We start from the raw sequence: 19,603 nt of genomic DNA on the forward strand, positions 1-19,603 counted from the left end.
GACCACATACCTTGTTCCATTATAGTAAAAGAGCTCTCTTTGTTGAGCACCAAATGACTGAAGCATTCAAAGTACTCACAAGATCAGTTATTTCCATAGCCTTCACAGAGCGAACTTATTTACATACTTTTTAATGAACTTCACATCATAAGAGTTTGCATACACAAAGATCAGATCATCTGATCTTTGTAAATCCAGTAAGTTGACTGCAGATCAAGTATAACAGTAAACCACAGCTCTGTCATTGAGGTCAGGAACTGTGTGCTTAACTATTATATCGCCCATGACTAGGTTCTGTTCAACAGCTTACTTAGGACAGGAAAACCTTGAAGTAAGTAACCTTATCAAGTAACTAAGTCTATTCATCTACCCAGCAATAAATATAAGGCTAACCCACAGAAAATTAAGAAAAGTGTGCTTAAGATCTTGCTCTGGGGACCTTGAAAATCTGCACTTTATATCAGGTATATAATTTCTCAGGTATAAACACTAGTTCTGATAAGCTGTTGTTTTAACCCAGGATGCTTTCATCAACTTACAGAAGAGCTCAAACACTCAGACATACTAGGTTGTCCAAGTTTATAGATGAAGAGGACAGGTCTAATGGAGAGCAAAGCACAGATCAAAAGCATGGGTATTAGGGGACAGTATGACTGGGAAGAAATACCATGGGGCTGTTCTTTGAGGATACACCCATATAATAACTATAACTTAAACACAACAAGCACAACAACAAGCTGAGTTTTCTGTAAGATCAGTCTTTTAATATCTCCTGCACCATTGCAGGAGTACTGCCCATTACCGCTTATCTTTGAACTACGTGCTAATCCAAAGCTCATGAGAATTGATCACGCAAGCAGAAACAAAGCCTATAACTTTAGAAATTCAAAGACACAGTATTTTCCAGATGGCATTTTAGATACAAGAATTTGTTTTAATGCTTCGTATTTCTATTCAACTGAATATTGTGGAGTTTAGAGATGTTTTAAATGAGGTTCTACAGTTGTTACATCAAGTATGTCCAAGTAAATGATTACATAACTAAAGAGCTAATTACAATGTTATTAATTATAAATCAGCTTAAAATTCTGCCTCTCTAGAGGACTCTTCTCTTGGCCTTGACCAAGAAGTAGTTTCTAACAAGAGGAAAATATAATTATTCTACAAGCACTATGAACTTCTTTGCATTCACAAGCTCATGGAAAAAATAGGACGTGTACATCATTTGGTCCTGTGCACAAGTTTCAGATTAATCTCCTATTGCTTCTACTGCCATACACATCATGTTAGCATCATGTTCCAGTTGCTGTATTATGTTGAAATAGCAAATGTAACAGTCTGTTAGTCTTATAGCCCAATTAATATGGCACCCGCACAAGTTAATGAAGCCACATGCAAAGCACTGCATCCCTGGAGAAGTCAGGTATATTAAAATTCATTAACTGGTCTGCTGCCATTGGAAACAGCCTCTGCTTATTAAAGTCTCCAAGTGATTACTCTTAAACTATGTTTAACATGATTACACAAAACCTCTTTGTACTTCTACTTAAGTTTAGCTTTTTTCTAAAAGTGTAATCACTGCTGCTGTGTGCAGAAGAAATTTGACAGGTGCACAACAAAAGTATGCAAAGTTACTTGACTTAAGCAAGGTCAGTAACATATGCAGTGGGATGCAGGTAGCATTTTTCCATTAAACTTACATAGGCTCATTTACATACTGTAGATAAAGCAATTAACACCAGCTCCTGCAGTTTTAGTTTGTACTCTTCAAGCAGACAGGAGCTTTCAATGACACTAACTTGAAGCTGTAAAGAAATCTTCCTTCTTAGCAACTGTCTGGGATGAGCTATACAAACTGAGCTACTGCAATATGCCCGTGCAAAATATTAATGGTATGGCTTTAGCTGAAAAGTAAACTAAAGAATTATCAGTTCCACAGCTCAGCAACTAGATGTACTTCTTGACACAAGTACATGGTAGTTGGGAAGATTGGTTGTGCTGCTAACAAAAAGAAACTGGGGCCCAAGTAAACAGCAGCAATTTTGATACCTTACCCATCACTACTTACCAGGTCCACTGTGTTCCTCTTGTTAGTTTCTCCTAAAGAGCTTGTGCAGAACGTCTCCCATCGCTCTCTGACCTCCTCTGGAAGCTCTACCGTAGGAAACAGGAAAAAACCCAATTTGATACTATTGACAATGGAACATCACTTAATTTTTAATTGTTCTCTTCTGCTCTAGCAGAAATACTGCAAAGAACATATATATCCTCCTAAACCCATACGGATTACTCCATCTAGCAAACAAGTCCAAATTAAGCAGATAAGCATCTCTCTGCATTTATTTCAGAGAGCTTTGATACTGTTTGGGGAAAAAGACTTAAGCATATGTTTAAGGATGGCTGGTTTTAAATTGAATGCATCAGAAATAATCAGTTTTTTCTTCTTTTATCCAACAGCTGGCTTTTAATTTAAGCTTGATTCATCTCCTCAAAATTTGATAATGAAAGCCATGAAGACAAACTTAAGACCATTAACATTACCTTTAATAAACTGTTACATCACCTTTAATGAACTGTTACATCACCTTTAATGAACTGTTACATCACCTTTAATGAACTGTTACATCACCTTTAATGAACTGTTACATCACCTTTAATGAACTGTTACATCACCTTTAATGAACTGTTACATTACCTTTAATGAACTGTTGGACTAGTGTACTGTTTGGCCCCTTATCTGTACTATGCACAATACAGTTTGCTATCCTTGTCAGGTGACCCATATAGCCATGCCGTCTTCCTCCTTCAGCCCTACAAGAGACAAAAGGAATTCAACTGCCCACACTCAGAGCAACCGTGCTACTATTTGTTACAAAACTCTACCAGAGTCAAGAAGTTACACAAGACAAATAGCATAATGGTTCTTAAGCAGAAGAGTTGCATCCTGAAACCAAAGGTTCACAAAAGTACTCAAGAATTTAAGATACCAACTGGTTTGACTACACTGAGACAGTTTAGAAGACTTAAAAAGCATGTAAACTACCAAGAAGGAAGTGCACAGTATCCGAGCAGATTAATTCTGCTTTCACTTTTCTGTGTGTAGAAAGAAAAGTATACAGCATTATTGATATACTGACAAAATTAACAATGGATCCACATTTTTTTGGGAATTTCTGTTGCTGAGAGTATTTTTCAAAACTCCAATACAATGAGCATTCTCTCAGAGCTTTGAGTAGTTGATCAAAAGAGAAAAAAAATTCTAAGTGTGCTCTAGTACTGCAGTTTCTTAACATTACCTTTAGCATACAGAGCTGGAATAGTATGACCAACTGAGATTTAAGGTAGGATCATTGCTTTCCTGAAGTTTAGGAATGACATTTAAGTGCATACCGAAGATACAATTACAAGGTGATTCAAATAGAAATTTTTTTTTAATGTGACAGAACTCGTTTGTAGAAACAGGAATTACCAGGTTTTAAAGTAGTGCTTTGAGTAGCTATCATCAGCTAGAACCATTCTGTATCTGACCAAAGAGCTACAAGTGAGAGCTCCAACTTGGACTGAATTTCTAGCATTTAGCTGCAAGCTAACCAGACATTTGCTGTGACAGCTTTTTAAGGTTTTGTGCTTTTTAAATGAAAAATCAAGACAGACCCACTCAATTGGCTAGACAAACCTCCTATGAAGTTGACTGAAATCTTTGTAAAGTGACAGCAGTTCAGGAAGTAGTTTATGTTACACAAACACAAATCACATCACTTGATTTTTCCACCATCATCATCTAAGACAAGGTAACTGAAATTATGTTCTGCGAGTGCAAGATGTCATGAATGAAACAGTATCACACTGTTTACAGAACAACTTGAGAGATTACTGTCTAATTTCAACTGCTTAGATAATAAGTACACTCAAAACAAGCAACACATGATGATGGCAAATACTAGAATTTCTAATACAGGATATGCCATAAAGTGCTTGTATTTGACAGAGTGGACGGACTTGTCATTGCCTAGCCAAAAAGTCTACAATACAATTGTACCTTCTGCTAGCAAATGCTTATTAATCCCAGTGAATCAAACGGCTTTTTACTACGTCAAATTTTCACCAGCAGAAAGCAGTCACCCTCAAGCTTCTACAGCTGCTCGAAACAACATTAACTGACAGATACAAAAGCATAAAAAAAAATATCCATTTCCTGAAGCAGCTAAGCTAAAAATACCTTTAGATTATCTTAAGGACTTATATTTTATATTTGGGTCATACCTATACAAAATTGGATAAAAGCATGAATTACTAACAACAGTCTGCTTGTTTCTCACAAATAAAAATCAATTCTTTCCAGATAAAAGCACAATCTGAGGTTTGCAACAATATTTTCCACATTACTATTTGCAAACATGAGACAAAATATTTAATTCATCCATATGGTAAGCACCAGATCAAGTACATTCTTATCCAACCAAAGAATAGTTTCAGGCTGGATCTATGGAAATAACTTTCCATACTTGTCCTGGGTTCAGCTGGGATAGAGTTAATTTTTACAGGAACCTGGGAGGTGGGGGCATAGCCAGGGCAGCTGACCTGAACTAGCCAAGGAGCTATTCCATACCATGGGACATCATGCTCAGTATATAAATGGGGAGCGGGCCGGGGGGTGGTCTCTGTTTTCGGTGGGGGAAGTGGCGGAGCGTCGGGTCCCGGGTGGTGAGCGGTTGCACTATGCATCACTCTTTTTGTATACTTTTTCATTACTGCCGTTGTTGTTGTTGTAATCTTTTTGTGTTTGTCCCAGTAAACTGCCTTTATCTCAACCTGCGAGGTTCCAGTTTCTTTTTCCTTTTCTCTCCTCCGTTTCCTCCCCATCCCACGGGAGGGGGGCGGAGGAGTGAGCGAGCGGCTGCGTGGTCCTTTGTTACCAGCCGAGCTGAAACCACAACAGTCCTTTTTGGCGCCCAACGTGGGGCACGAAGGGTTGAGATAACAACAGATCTGGCCAGAGTGTGTTGAAACAAATTTGCCAAACGCATTTCTTAGATAAATAGATGTTAGTCACAATGTTGTTTCATTTGTTTACCTGGTGGCGTTTTGTAAGCTCTTATATGCCTGTAGTCGCGTATCTCATCTCTGGGAGAGTGATTGGGATTATCATTTTGCTGTACTGGGCAAGGTCGCCTTGTGAAATGATTACATCACTGGTCATGAGGTTAAGCTGGTATCTGTATGAGGCAATGATAACATTTCCATACTTTGGGCGCCTTCTGTCGGATTTTATTAGTAATTACACCCAATCCATGGGGAAATTGGGGGGGATACCTCCCCCCGTCCATTCACCTCCCTTTTCTCCTTCCGACTAATTACAACAGCTTTTGAGAATTTTGAATATCCTTGGGATGCGCAAGCCAGTGTGCTGTTAGTGCTATGCCTCCTGAATATGTTTCAGGTCTTCTTAAGAGCTACAAAAAGGCTCTTTCCCAGAGATCTCCCCCAAAGCTGGATACTCATGGGTGGCACGGCATGTGGGAGGATATGGGCAGGTATCTAGAGAACTTCTCACCTCCAGTGGCTTGGAAGTTCACTCCCAAACAACTACAGAACCCTCATGAAGTGACAGAATATTTGAAAGAAAAATGTTGTGGCTATCCCAGAGACATACAACTCACTACATTGTGCTGGGCCCTGGCCAGTATCTACCAAACACTGCTTGATACTAGGCAGCACCCTCAGGGGGAAAAGAGGGAAAACAGAACAACAGGCACCGTGGCTACCCCAACCCTGACAACAGACACCATGGCTGCCCCTACCCCGGTGACAGACACTTCAGCTAAACCAGAGAACCAACCTGTGCCAGTATAAGTCGCCCCTGTACAGAAAAAGAAACACACAAAGAAATCAGTTTGCTTACTGAGAGATGAAGATGAACCAGGGTCATCGCGAGAACAGGAGGTAGAGGCAGAACCTGAAATAATTACCCGATCTCTATCCATGAGTGAGTTGCGTGACATGTGAAAAGATTTTAGCTGCCACCCAGGTGAGCACATTGTTACCTGGCTGCTCCGATGCTGGGATAATGGGGCTAGTAGTGTGGAATTAAGGGTAAGGAAGCCAAGCAGTTGGGATCTCTGTCTAGGGAACGGGGCATCGACAAGGTGATTGGGAGAAAAACACAAGTCCTCAGCCTCTGGAGGCGACTTCTGTTAGGTGTAAAGGAAAGCTACCCCTTCAGGGATGAAGTTACATGTCACCAAGGCAAGTGGACCACCATGGAGAGAGGTATCCAGTACCTGAGGGAATTAGCCGTGCTGGAGGTGATTTATAATGATCCAGAAAATGCGCAGTCACCCACAGATCCAGATAAAGTCCAATGCACACAACCCATGTGGTGGAAGTTTCTACGAAGTGCACCACCAACCTATGCCAACTCATCAGCAGTAATGTCCTGGAGAGAAGGCTATGGCAAACGGTGGATGAATTGGCTGTCCAACTCCGGCAATACGAAGGAAGTCTCTCTTCCTCCCTACGGGCCTGTGTCTCAGCTGTAGAGGATTTGTCCCGAGAGTTCCAGCAATTCAAAATGGATCTGTCCTCCTCCTCACCTGTACAGACCCGCATCGCAGTTATTGGGAGTAAGCGTTTCTCTGCCCAAGAGAGAGGAGAGAGAAAGTACACTCGACGGGCTAACCTGTGGTTTTACCTGCGTGACCATGGAGAGGACATGAGGAAGTGGGATGGAAAACCTACCTCAGTCTTAGATGCACGGGTACAGGAGTTGCAAGAAAAAGCAACCAGAAAAGAGAATTCTTCTTGGAAAACTGCTGGTCCATTCTCCCCGTGAGCAGTCCCCCAGATGCCGTAGATGGGCTGATCTCATTTCTGATCCCCTTGAAGGGACTTCCGATTCACGTGTGCAGAAAGTGAGTAACGGATATTCTAACCAGGATTAGAGGGGCCCTGCCTCCAGCCAGGTGGAGGAGAGGGACAACCGAGTCTACTGGACAGTGTGGATTCGATGGCCTGGCACATCAGACCCACAGGAATATAAGGCTCTAGTGGACACTGGTGCACAATGTACCCTAATGCCATCAAGTTATAAAGGGGCAGAACCCATCTGTATCTCTGGTGTGACAGGGGGATCCCAAGAGCTAACCGTATTGGAAGCTGAAATGAGTCTAACCGGGAATGAGTGGCATGAACACCCCATCGCGACTGGCCCAGAGGCCCCATGCATCCTTGGTATAGACTATCTCAGGAGGGGGTATTTCAAGGACCCAAAAGGGTACCGTTGGGCCTTTGGTATAGCTGCATTGGAGATGGAGGAGATTGAACAGCTGTCTACCCTGCCAGGTCTCTCTCAAGACCCTTCGGTTGTGGGGTTGCTGAAGGTTGAAGAACAACAGGTGCCAATTGCTACCACGACGGCGCACCGGCAACAATATCGCACCAACCGCGAGATTCCCTGATCCCCATCCATAAGCTGATTTGCCAATTGGAGAGCCAAGGAGTGATCAGCAAGACTCACTCACCCTTTAATAGTCCCATATGGCCCGTGCAGAAATCTAATGGGGAATGGCGACTAACAGTAGATTATCGTGGGCTGAATGAAGTCACGCCACCGCTGAGCGCTGCTGTGCCAGGTATGTTAGAGCTTCAGTATGAACTGGAATCAAAGGCAGCTAAGTGGTATGCCACAATTGACATTGCTAATGCATTTCTCTCCGTTCCTTTGGCAGCGGAGTGCAGGCCTCCGTTTGCTTTCACTTGGAGGGGCGTCCAGTACACCTGGAATCGACTGCCCCAGCGGTGGAAACACAGCCCCACCATTTGTCATGGACTGATCCAGGCTGCACTAGAAAAAGGTGAAGCTCCAGAGCACCTGCAATATATTGATGACATCATCATATGGGGCAACACGGCAGAAGAAGTTTTTGAGAAAGGGAAGAAAATAATCCAAATCCTTTTGAAGGCTGGTCTTGCCAGAAAAGAAAGTAAGGTCAAGGGACCTGCGCAGGAGATCCAGTTCTTAGGAGTAAAATGGCAAGATGGGCATCGTCAGATCCCTGTGGACGTGATCAACAAAATAGCAGCTATGTCCTCACCAACTAATAAGAAGGAAACACAGGCTTTCTTAGGTGTTGTGGGTTTTTGGAGAATGCATATTCCAAATTACAGTCAAATTGTAAGTCCTCTCTACCAAGTTACTCGGAAGAAGAACCATTTTAAATGGGGGCCTGAGCAATGACAAGCCTTAGAACAGATTAAGCAGGAGATTGTTCACGCAGTAGCTCTTGGGCCAGTCCGGACAGGACAAGATATTGAAAATATGCTCTACACTGCAGCTGGGGAGAATGGCCCTACCTGGAGCCTCTGGCAGAAAGCACCTGGGGAGACCCATGGCCAACCTCTGGGGTTTTGGAGTCGGGGATATCGAGGATCCGAGGCTCGCTATACTCCAACTGAAAAAGAGATCTTGGCATCATATGAAGGAGTTCGAGCCGCCTCAGAAGTGGTTGGTACTGAAACACAGCTCTTCTTAGCACCCCGACTGCCAGTGCTGGGCTGGATGTTCAAAGGGAAAGTTTCCTCTACGCATCACACAACTGACGCCACGTGGAGTAAGTGGATCTCACTGATCACACAGCGAGCTCGCATAGGAAACCCCAGTCGCCCAGGAATGTTACAAGTGATCACGGACTGGCCAGAAGGCAAAGATTTTGGAATGTCGCCAGAGAAAGAGGTGACACAGGCTGAAGAAGCCCCGCTGTATAATAAACTGCCAGAAAATGAGAGGCAATATGCCCTGTTCACTGATGGGTCCTGTCGCATTGTGGGAAAACATCGAAGGTGGAAGGCTGCTGTATGAAGTCCTACACGACTACTCGCAGAAACTGCTGAAGGAGAAGGTGAATCAAGTCAGTTTGCAGAGGTGAAAGCCATCCAGCTAGCGTTAGACATTGCTGAAAGAGAAAAGTGGCCAGTGCTCTATCTCTATACTGACTCACGGATGGTGGCAAATGCCCTATGGGGGTGGCTACAGCAATGGAAGAAGGGCAATTGGCAGCGCAGAGGTAAACCCATCTGGGCTGCCGCACTGTGGCAAGATATCACTGTTCGGATAGAGAAGCTAGTGGTAAAAGTACATCACGTAGATGCTCATGTACCCCAGAGTTGGGCCACTGAAGAACATCAAAACAACCAGCAGGCAGATCAGGCCGCCAAGATTGAAGTGTCTCAGGTGGACCTGGACTGGCAACATAAGGGTGAGCTATTTATGGCTCAGTGGGCCCACCTCAGGCCATCAGGGAAGAGATGCAACATATAGATGGGCTTGAGATCGAGGGGTGGACTTGACCATGGACACTATCACACAGGTCATCCATGAATGTGAAACATGTGCTGCAATTAAGCAAGCCAAGCAGCAAAAAGCCCTGTCACATGGAGGGCGATGGCTGAAATATAAACAGTGGGAGGCCTGGCAGATTGACTATATCACACTCCCATGAACCCGCCAAGGCAAGTGCCATGTGCTTACAATGGTGGAAGCAACCCCTGGATGGCTGGAAACATACCCTGTGCCCCATGCCACTGCCCAGAACACTATCCTGGGCCTTGAAGAGAAAATTTTATGGCAACACGGCACCCCAGAAAGAATCGAGTCGGACAACGGGACTCACTTCCGAAACAACCTCGTAGACACCTGGGCCAAAGAACATGGCATTGAGTGGGTATATCACATTCCTTATCACACACCGGCCTCCGGAAAAATTGAACGATACAATGGACTGCTGAAAACTACATTGAGAGCGATGGGGGGTGGAACTTTCAAGCATTGGGATACACATTTAACAAAAGCCACCTGGTTAGTTAATACTAGAGGATCTGCCAATCGGGCTGGCCCCGCCCAACCAAGACTTCCACATACTGTAGAAGGGGATAAAGTCCCTGTAGTGCACATGAGGAGTATGTTAGGAAAGAGAGTCTGGGTTAGTCCTCCCTCAAGCAGAGGCAAACCCATTCAAGGGGTTGTTTTTGCTCAAGGACCTGGGCACACCTGGTAGGTGATGCAGAAGGGCAGGGAGGTTCGATGTGTACCTCAGGGAGATTTGATTTTGGGAGAGAATAGCCAGTGAATTTGGCTGTATGATATTCAACTGCTAAATAACCTGCCAATGCATGTCATTGTATCTATAGTGTCTATATGCCATATCAAGGGTATTATTGTGAGAATTATCCAAATGACTGCAGGATGGACTTTTGAAACTGAGCCAAGTACAACAGCGATAGAACTTGAACTGGCACCCAGCAATTTCCTCAAGATCAACATCTTTGACCTGCAGACCAAGGGCATGAGTTGCACCAAATGTACTAGCCACAAGTTCCAGAGGCAGCGTACAACAACCCAAGATCTCACACCATCTCTCTGTTATCCTGAAGAACTGTTACAACAGATAGAGCCCCAAAATTGATGGACACATTAGAGGGATAGCCCATAGGCTAAAGGAACACCATGTGTGTGTCTGTGTGAGGTCAGGGGGTGGAGTCCATATACTTATATATAAGACAAGGAAAGTAGTAGTGGTTGATTGGGGAAAAAAAAAAGATCTGGGCATGATGTAGATGGTATAGAATAAGGGGTAGATAATGTCCTGGGTTCAGCTGGGATAGAGTTAATTTTAACAGGAACCTGGGAGGTGGGGGCATAGCCGGGGCAGCTGACCTGGACTAGCCAAGGAGCTATTCCATACCATGGGACATCATGCTCAGTATATAAATGGGGAGCGGGCTGGGGGGTGGTCTCTGTTTTCAGTGGGGGAAGTGGCGGAGCGTCGGGTCCCGGGTGGTGAGCAGTTGCACTGTGCATCACTCTTTTTGTATACTTTTTCATTAGTGCCGTTGTTGTTGTTGTAATCTTTTTGTGTTTGTCCCAGTAAACTGCCTTTATCTCAACCTTCGAGGTTCCAGTTTCTTTTTCTTTTTCTCTCCTCCGTCTCCTCCCCATCCCACCGGAGGGGGGCGGAGGAGTGAGCGAGTGGCTGCGTGGTCCTTTGTTACCGGCCGAGCTGAAACCACAACAATACTTCTCTCCTACAAGAGTCTAATTGCTGTTAAAGTTGGCAATTCTCTGTAACCTCAGGACAATATGATATGAAATAGAAGACATTTGGGAGTGCATGTTTGCTACAGTTAATTTAAGTCACATTCCTTTTCTTTGTATCACCCTCTTCAACTACTTCAACATCCTTATTTTCAGGTCAGTTACGTTAGCCATATATTTACCATCCAATTCATATCAAATAGGAAGAGGAATATTTTGGGGAGTAGAACTGTTTCAAATAATACACCAGCAAACCAGCAACACTATCCCAGTCAGTTAATTCAGTATTTTGACAAGTTAGAGCTAACATTTACTGTTCAGCATCTCCTGAGCCAAACTTTTACTCCCTCAGGTAAAGATTGAGGTTTTTGTCTGAAACTGTGTTCATAGCAGGAGAAAGTGTTAGGTACTTGAAACTTCCATCCTTTCCACAAACACTTTTAGAAGTTACTCCATTGCTGAGGACTTGGCTTTTCCTACTTGGGAGTCTGTCACTCCCCAATATGTAATATGCTTTGATGTGTTTATAAATAATCTTAAACTGCTTACTGGAGAAAAGTATTTCCTGTCCTCTCAAAACTTATTGTATGTTTCTGTACTTGAAGATCAGTAGACTTTAAAGATCGTAGTAATATCTTATAAATGGCAAGAATGAAAAACTATTGTATTCTCAAACGGTCATGGGAAAAAGTATTAGAATGCTACCAAAAAGTACTATGAGAGAAAGCTTTAATCCAAATATTAACATACGAGTGTTTTTGGAACTGGCCAGATCAGTTATGAATTGGTCATACATTCATTTCACAATTCAAGTCCTATGTAGAAGATTGCAGGGAATTAGAAAACTAGTTACTCACTGTTTCTTTTCATTCATCTCCCACGCTTCAAGTATTCGTTCTATTAATTGGCACTTAAGGAAGAGCTATCAGAAAAGCAAAATATGCTTAGTAGCAGTAAAGTAGAACACTATTATACATTTTACAGGTCATTTTAACAAATACTAATGTCTTACAAGACACCTAATTTCTGGTTGAGGATAAATACTTTCATTAAGGGTTTAAAGTTCAGAAGCAGCAGTCAGACCCCAACCACAAGCCTAAAAGCTAAACCTACATTAATTCTACTTCTCTTTATAGCTGCAGAGTTGTAGTAGCATAAAGCTATTAAAATAGCAATTTTAATTCTTAAAAGTAAGAGGAACTTTTCTTTCAAGGAAAATAAATACTTGCAGCTCTGTACACATGCTCACTTCAGGGCAGCAAAAGATCTACTCTATGGCACTTTCAGGTTTAACACCCTGAACTGACATTTTAAGAAAACACAGGTAAATATTCCTGTTCATTCCACACATAAATAAAGTAAAACTGGGGTATGTTTTGTTTAAAAGTAACTGCTACAATAGGCTGGAGACAGAAAAATTCAAGAGATTCCCAAAACCCCACAACTTACATGTTTCAGTAAGAGATTGTCCCCAGTGGAATCCTGATCTGTAATTGTGCCATTTTCTGGGCTTTCAAGAGGACTTGCAAGAATCAATGCAATACAGATTTCTACTTGAGTATGCAAGAAGTTATTCCATGTATACTTAAAGAACATGTCCTGAAAAACAAATTCAACAAGGTTTACACAAACCAAGGTCTTTTCGTTAAATGTAACCAACAGTCTGAACCCAGCAAGTCCTTTGAATGACTACACTGGAACAAATTCTTTAAGTTTTAAAGTATCATGCAAGAGAAAATTTGTGACCTACAAAAAAGTTAATCCTTGTGCTTGCTGTTATCTGAACACAAGGACTATCATACCGAATCAGAACAAAAACTCAACTGTAAGTGGATTTATCCTGGGGGTAACCAATAATACACTTTCAGAGAACAAAGACAGGAAGGAGTGACACTCCCCACTTATATTCTTTCTGCTAGCTGCAGCCCAGAAGGTCCCAGAGTCAGAAGTGTTATTTATGACTGCAGTAGCCCTTGACAGCTTGCTTTGAGTACACTTAAACTTCTAGCATCTACCATACCGTTTATTATGTGCTCCTCACTTCAGTGAGATTCCTTACAAAATCATATCTACCCGTTTTGAACCTGCCATCTAATTTTATTCTTCTATTACAGAAAGCTACCTCAGATAATCTAGATGCAGTTTAAGATTATTAAACACCTTACACAAGACAGAAATACTGAGGTTGAGATACAATAAACAGTGCTCATTGAGTCATGTTCCTGATTCTCCACATTATTCCTCATAAACATAGGAAATATTTTTTCAAGCTTTATGTCCAGCTATTTTAGACTACTTCTAACTGCAAAAGTCAAATAATTGCTGTCACTGGTAAAGTAAAATTAATTATGGAAATATGTGCAGTGACTAGAACAGTATTAAACAATTTAAGTCTCATTCAAAATACAGCTGAAGATCTCCAACTTTCCTTCAGTCCTCCTAAACTAGTGACATCATCCCATAAAGATATGCTACTGGAACTAGACAATTACTCTTCCTAACAGTCAAGTCTGCACAGAAAAGCATGTACTGTTTCAGCAAACAGCATGAAGCACCAAGAAGTTTATATGGCGATAATGACTTTTTTTATCCTTATGCAAAACCTGCAACAGAAAAGCATGTTCAAACCTCACTGAATTTAGTTTACAAAATAATCTACTTATAAGAACATGCACATGTTCATAGCACGTACATTCCCTTAGACAACGCATCTAGGAAAAACTTCAGTTACAGTGAAGTTCACTGTTTGTATACAAGTTAACACCTGTCTGCAAACCCAAGTTTTGCAGAGAAATTGAGACGAAAACATTGCAGCCACAGCTGTATTAAGGAAAAAGGGATTTTAGACTAAATCAATTCAGGGCAGAGAAAAATATTTACATTTTAAGTTTGCAACTGCCTGCTTAGAAGCAGAAGTTTACATATTGTTTTCAGAAACTGTAATATAAGTTCTAGCATGTTTTGCTAGTTATTTTTTAACTGATTCCACCATTTAAACTTTTTGGTCAACCTAAACACAAAGAACATGTCTTGCTGTAGTTGAATTATGAGATAGGAAGCACTAAAAGTACACATTCCACATTAGCAAAAAGCAGTGAGTTAACTGACTGAAAGTTTGCTGTACAACATCTTGCTTTCAGAGGTTTGAAGGCATGTGAGCTACCAAGAATAACTGTCTCTTTATAGGACAGTGCTGAGATATCATTTGGTGTGACATATATTGTTAAGAGAGGAAAAGGTGTTTTGAGGGAACAACTTTAGAAAAGAATGAAAACAGCAGGGAAGCCTTGAACATGGCTGAAAACTTGAGAACATACAGATGAAAAAATAAGCTTAAGAAAATCACTATATATTTATGAAGGTGTAGAGAATAAGAATCATTCAAGTGATCAGAGGAAAAAGCTGAGTTCAGACAGATGAATTTAACAGTAAAATCCAATATCAAAAAAGTTCTTAAAGAGTGCAATAGAAGCCATAACACAAACAGACTGAAAAGTTAGGCTGGAACACTTACTACAAATTATCTGTAGTGACAGAAATAAGACAAGATCTTAATAGCAATCCATAAAAATAAAGGCAGCAGCATAAAGTTCTTACCAGTATTACTCCTATGCTGTTAAGCTCTATAAGCTCCTGATTCACACTGCTTGTATTTGTCTGCAAAAGGCTAGATATTAATCTAATCACATTTAAACGTGTGTTTCCCACAGGTGGATCCAATACACCCCAGGTTGTCTTCATGACAGTTTTCTGAAAAAGAGAAGGGTACATACATAAAACCCATTAAAATATCTTTAAAAAACCAGCTCATCATTACCATGCACAATGACAGGGTAGTGCTTAAAAATATATACAATCAGGCCTTCAGCAACAGTCTTGCCTTCACTCTGCAAAAAAACATTTTTTTAGTTCTGAACTCTACAGCTTATTTTAAGTCCATAGACAGGAAGCACTAAGCAGCCACATGAAACCAATGACATTGTAAAAATTGATTGTAAACTACAGACAGGATCTCAAAGTAGATGCATTCTACCCACCTTTGAAAGGAATTAGAAGATACTTCCCAGGCAATGCTTCTCACTGGTTAGTCCATGTACAACTATAGTCTACATTGCTACAACATACCCAGGTAGGTAGACAGTCCCTAAGTATATTAAATGCCTCAACAATGCTAACTTCATATACTTGAAAACAATTTCATAAAAGCAACAAAGCTTCTCTGGTGTCTTATTCTGGTGTTACACATGAAAAAAGCTCCATCTGTAGTCTTTGAAAGAGTTACTTGCAACACAGCAAGAATCTCTTTCCATGCACTAATGGGTCTTTGTTATTACCATCATAAGCTTCAGGGTTCTTACATTGAAATTTATCTGGTTAACAAACCAGAACTGTTGTCACATAACTAAATGCCAGCCAATAAGAAAAACCTGGTATTCGCTACCATTAAAAGCTAAAAATCTAGTAGCAAATATGCAACCAACAGGGGAATTCACAATGAAAACATCTTCCTATCAAACACAAACACATTTTGACAAGGAGACACCACTGCCTTCTGTAACACCAGATGACATTTTTGCCTGACCAGCGCCACCCTTGCATCAGAAAAAAGATGACTGGCATCCTGCTAGTTCATTTAGTCCATTCCTTACATAAGGAAAATAACCTAAGGATACTCATTTAACTAGTGCTCAGAATAAGCAACAGATTCAATAACTTCACTAGATGACTTATTCAAATGCTAAGTATGTCCAACCACCAGAAAACTTCAGTATCTTATGTGACCCTGTTTTTACTGTAATATAGACCTGTGTCTTGCCATGTCGTTGCAACAAAGACAAGACAGTTTCTGTGCATTTTATTACCTGTTCTGCATTTGGAAATCTTGAGGTCTCATCTTCTCCAGGCTAAAATAAACTTTAACACTACCTTGACCCCCCCACATCTGGTATTTTATACACCTCTGGTCTTCATTTTCACTTTGGCCCACAGGTGCTTCTCTTATGGACTGTGGCACCCAGTTCAGGGTGCAGTGCTCCAGCTGAAATTCTACCAGTGAAAATTTGGGTGGAAAAATATAAATGAATCATAGGTAAACCCCCTATTTATACATCTTGTATTTATCTTTTGCAACAGCATGACATAGATAAGTTGCTTAAATCAAAGAATTTAACGTGCATAGAGTACAAGGTGCATGCCATGGGCTGGTCTACTTGTGTCCTGGGCAAGTCTAAAGGAACTGTACAGGCCTCGCATGGGCAATGCCAAAGTTCCAAAGAACTGAAGCATCCATAGTCCATATTTCCTATCCAGATAGGATTTCCAAGCAGAAAACAGGACCCACCTTGAGAACATATAGCAAATCTCTTTTCAGAAACTAATTGCTTCAAGGCTATTCTGCCAATTAAACAAAGTTTAAGCTGGAAAAGCATATCAATTAGCACAACATGTTGGCTCAGGGACAACAATAATGAACAGCAAAACTCACAACAGGTTGGGAAGGAGCCTGGGCACTTGCCCGAAAGTTGTCAAACTGGGTTTTGTTTGCTGTCTAAAATGCAGTCACACAGTGACAGTCTTGTTTCAATTAATTTGGTAACACAAGGTTTCACTTACTTTTGGAGGCTCAAGTAGGAGTTCGTGGAAGGATGAAAGTCGTGCTTTTATGGCTTCTAAAACACTTTTGTTGACAGAATATGTTGAATTGCTTATGCCTGGAGGGCAGATCTCTATATGGCCTTCAAATCTAAAACACACACAAGTAAAATCTGATAATTAATATCAAAACTAGTTGTAAAACATGTTTAAGATATGATTTTGAGAGTGTCACAGTTCTGAAGGCGTGTGAAAAGAATGAAGAGGCAAGTAAAAAACAGGGGTTTATATACAAATATAAATTAAGTGTGATGTAATGGTTGAACAAGGTTTTTTCCGAACACTGGCTCTAGTATTTTTAGGTTAATTGTGCTCCAATATGGTTTTGAAAGTAGAAATTACAGCTGTTCTTTTTCCTCTTTTGAGGCAGATAAAGAGCTTCACTCATCTATCCTGAACAGCATAAACGAGTTGAATGTACCACAGAGATCTGTTCAGCAGTTTCTCAAAGTAAAGTTATAATAAAATTCCACATAACTTTTTAAAAAGTCAATACCCACTCACTGCACTGTACATATTTACTCTATCCCTTGTATCCAGAAACAAACTGATGAAGTGTAATTAGTCTGATCTGTGAAGTGGCACTTAAACTAGCTTCTAAAAAGAACTGCAGAAAGACCAGTCATTTGGCGAAAGTTTAGTAATGCCAACCACCTTGCTCTTTTACTTGTTCATCTACAACAGGCTACAAAACCAGTTCAGTTGTAAGTACATGGAAGGCACTTGCTATTGCTGAACAGTGGTTCAGTTAAATTATGCAGGCATAATTTAAGAAAAATAAGACTTACGTCTGTCGTCTTGTCTCAAGTAAGGTCAATAGTATTTGGATTGCACTGACTATTGCAGATTCATTTTTTTCTCTATGAAAAATGTTAGACAGCAGTTGCTCTATGATTTCTTGTCTGAAAAGAACAACACTGGCATCAGATACAACACTACTTCAGGATACATCTGTCAACAGAAGTAGCTACCATTTGCCCACGTAAAATTAATAAGGGGATAATACAAAGAAAACCAGTAGCTATTTCGAACTAGCAGGTACCACTAGGACAATCACTCCCATCCTTGCTGCCCCAGTCATATCTTTCTATTCCTTCCATTGATTTTTTTTTTTCCTGACAACCAACACTATAACAAGGGAGTTTTCCTTCAGATCAAAAACCTGATTCAGCTTGCCAGAATGGCCACACAAACCTAAATCTATAACCAGCAAAGGAAGAAGGGAATACAGGAGAATCTTCTGTGGCAGAAACACACACTTAGATTGACTTAAACCAAGTAACAGATCAAAGCCAAAGTCTCCCATGTGTACTCTGCACAGTATCAAGCTGACCTCCACATGTCTGATCCCACTAACTTTGGCAGCAGAGGAAATACTTTAATAAGACACACACCCCTCCCCCCCAGGAAGTCCTCCAGGTGGGCTCTGCTTACTTGCTGAGTTATTTTAAATTACACAGATGACAGGTAGCCAAGAAAATTCACCTGGAAAGCACAGCTTGCCATTTCTAGAGGTTTTCAAGGTCAAAAGTTGAAAACTATGGGTTTTATGAACTGAAAATAAAATCAGAAATTTAGGAAAACAACTTACTTCTCTAGACTTGCAAGCAGTGGGTCTGGTTCTGAACTGTTCTGTACTTGTAACATCTGGTCTCTGCTTAGACGAATAATTTCACAGAGTGACTGTGATGCGTTTGAATGCCTCTGGAACAGAAAAACGTAGCTTTTCAGTATAAGAGTAATAACATGCTGGACTGTAATTCTTCAGTTAAAAAAGGCAAAAGTGTCAACTTGGACAAGAGTCTCTCCTACCCAAAAAACATTCAGGCAATAGCTTTATGCCATAAGTAAATATTAGCAACACAAAAAAAACTTGAGGCACGAGGCAAGAAACTACTTCCAATATTAAGGTGGCAAAACATTAGAGTTGACTCTTTAAACAACACTGAATGTGCATAAGGCTTTGACCTGGATCTGATAACAGGTGGGCTGAACCACACACCTTCCCTCAAATGACCACACTTAAAATACTGCAATCAGCTTACTCAAAGAAACAAGCACAAAACAGTAAAACTGAAAGTTCTAACACTACATTGTACAGCAACTTGCTGAACACAGAGCCAGAATAGTGTCAGACCAATACTTACATCCTCATCCTGAGATGGATGTACAATTTCCACAAGCCGTTGGATAATTCTCTCCTCATTGAGCCACTGTAAAAGTGCTTATGGGTGTTAGTAAGAATGTTATCCAAGTGAATGAATTACAATTAACAAAATTAAAAGTAGTCATTTGACAATTGCCATGAGTCATACCATCAATATTTCTAAACAAGCACTAACAATACTTCAGAAAAAAAGGAAAAAAGTAAAGTTAGTGCTTCTGAGCAACTGTAAAGAAGAAAGCCTTGGGTATAATTCTTAAATAAACTTTCTGATGCCAGAAAAAAGTGTTCAGTAAGGTCCAAAACGTTTTTAAAACTGCATCTGGCAGTTTTAAGGTAGATATTAAAAACCAGGGGAAGAGACCAGCCACTCAGGTTCTAAGTTGTCCCCACCAGCGCTGTGGCTCCACTGGAAAAGTATTGGCATCTCCAAGCAAAAAAATCCCTGCATATTTAATTTCAGCACAGTTAAGAAATAAACTTAGTAAAATCAGCAGAAGATAAGCCATCTCACAGTTTACACATCAGACAAAAGTCCTTTGAGACATTTTACTTACATTTAACACTTCTTGCCGGGGCTGTGGTGGTTCTATGCAAGTCAGCAGCCTGAGCAACAAGTCCATGATAGCAGAGGTCCCTATGTGCTTAATAATGAGATCTACAAAATCATGTTTTCTCTTTAAAAAATCCACAATCTA

The 19,603-nt window shown here is 40.8% G+C and overlaps 1 protein-coding gene across 7 annotated transcripts in view; it reads right to left on the bottom strand.

Moving 5' to 3' along the window:
• The window catches only part of PPP6R3 (protein phosphatase 6 regulatory subunit 3), a 78,545-nt gene that overhangs the window by 28,399 nt on the left and 30,543 nt on the right, over positions 1 to 19,603 (bottom strand). For all 7 annotated transcript variants that reach the window (XM_049820578.1, XM_049820579.1, XM_049820577.1 and 4 more), the window contains 10 exons: positions 19,463 to 19,600; positions 18,889 to 18,954; positions 18,333 to 18,445; positions 17,530 to 17,643; positions 16,703 to 16,832; positions 14,687 to 14,839; positions 12,539 to 12,688; positions 11,947 to 12,011; positions 2,696 to 2,811; positions 2,069 to 2,154 (listed from right to left, as the gene is read on the bottom strand). In XM_049820578.1, the coding sequence (XP_049676535.1) occupies positions 2,069 to 2,154; positions 2,696 to 2,811; positions 11,947 to 12,011; positions 12,539 to 12,688; positions 14,687 to 14,839; positions 16,703 to 16,832; positions 17,530 to 17,643; positions 18,333 to 18,445; positions 18,889 to 18,954; positions 19,463 to 19,600 (1,131 nt within the window). The remainder of the gene's footprint in view (positions 1 to 2,068; positions 2,155 to 2,695; positions 2,812 to 11,946; positions 12,012 to 12,538; positions 12,689 to 14,686; positions 14,840 to 16,702; positions 16,833 to 17,529; positions 17,644 to 18,332; positions 18,446 to 18,888; positions 18,955 to 19,462; positions 19,601 to 19,603) is intronic.

The sequence above is a fragment of the Accipiter gentilis genome, chromosome 17 (genome assembly GCF_929443795.1).
Source record: "Accipiter gentilis chromosome 17, bAccGen1.1, whole genome shotgun sequence".
Lineage (NCBI taxonomy): Eukaryota > Metazoa > Chordata > Aves > Accipitriformes > Accipitridae > Astur > Astur gentilis.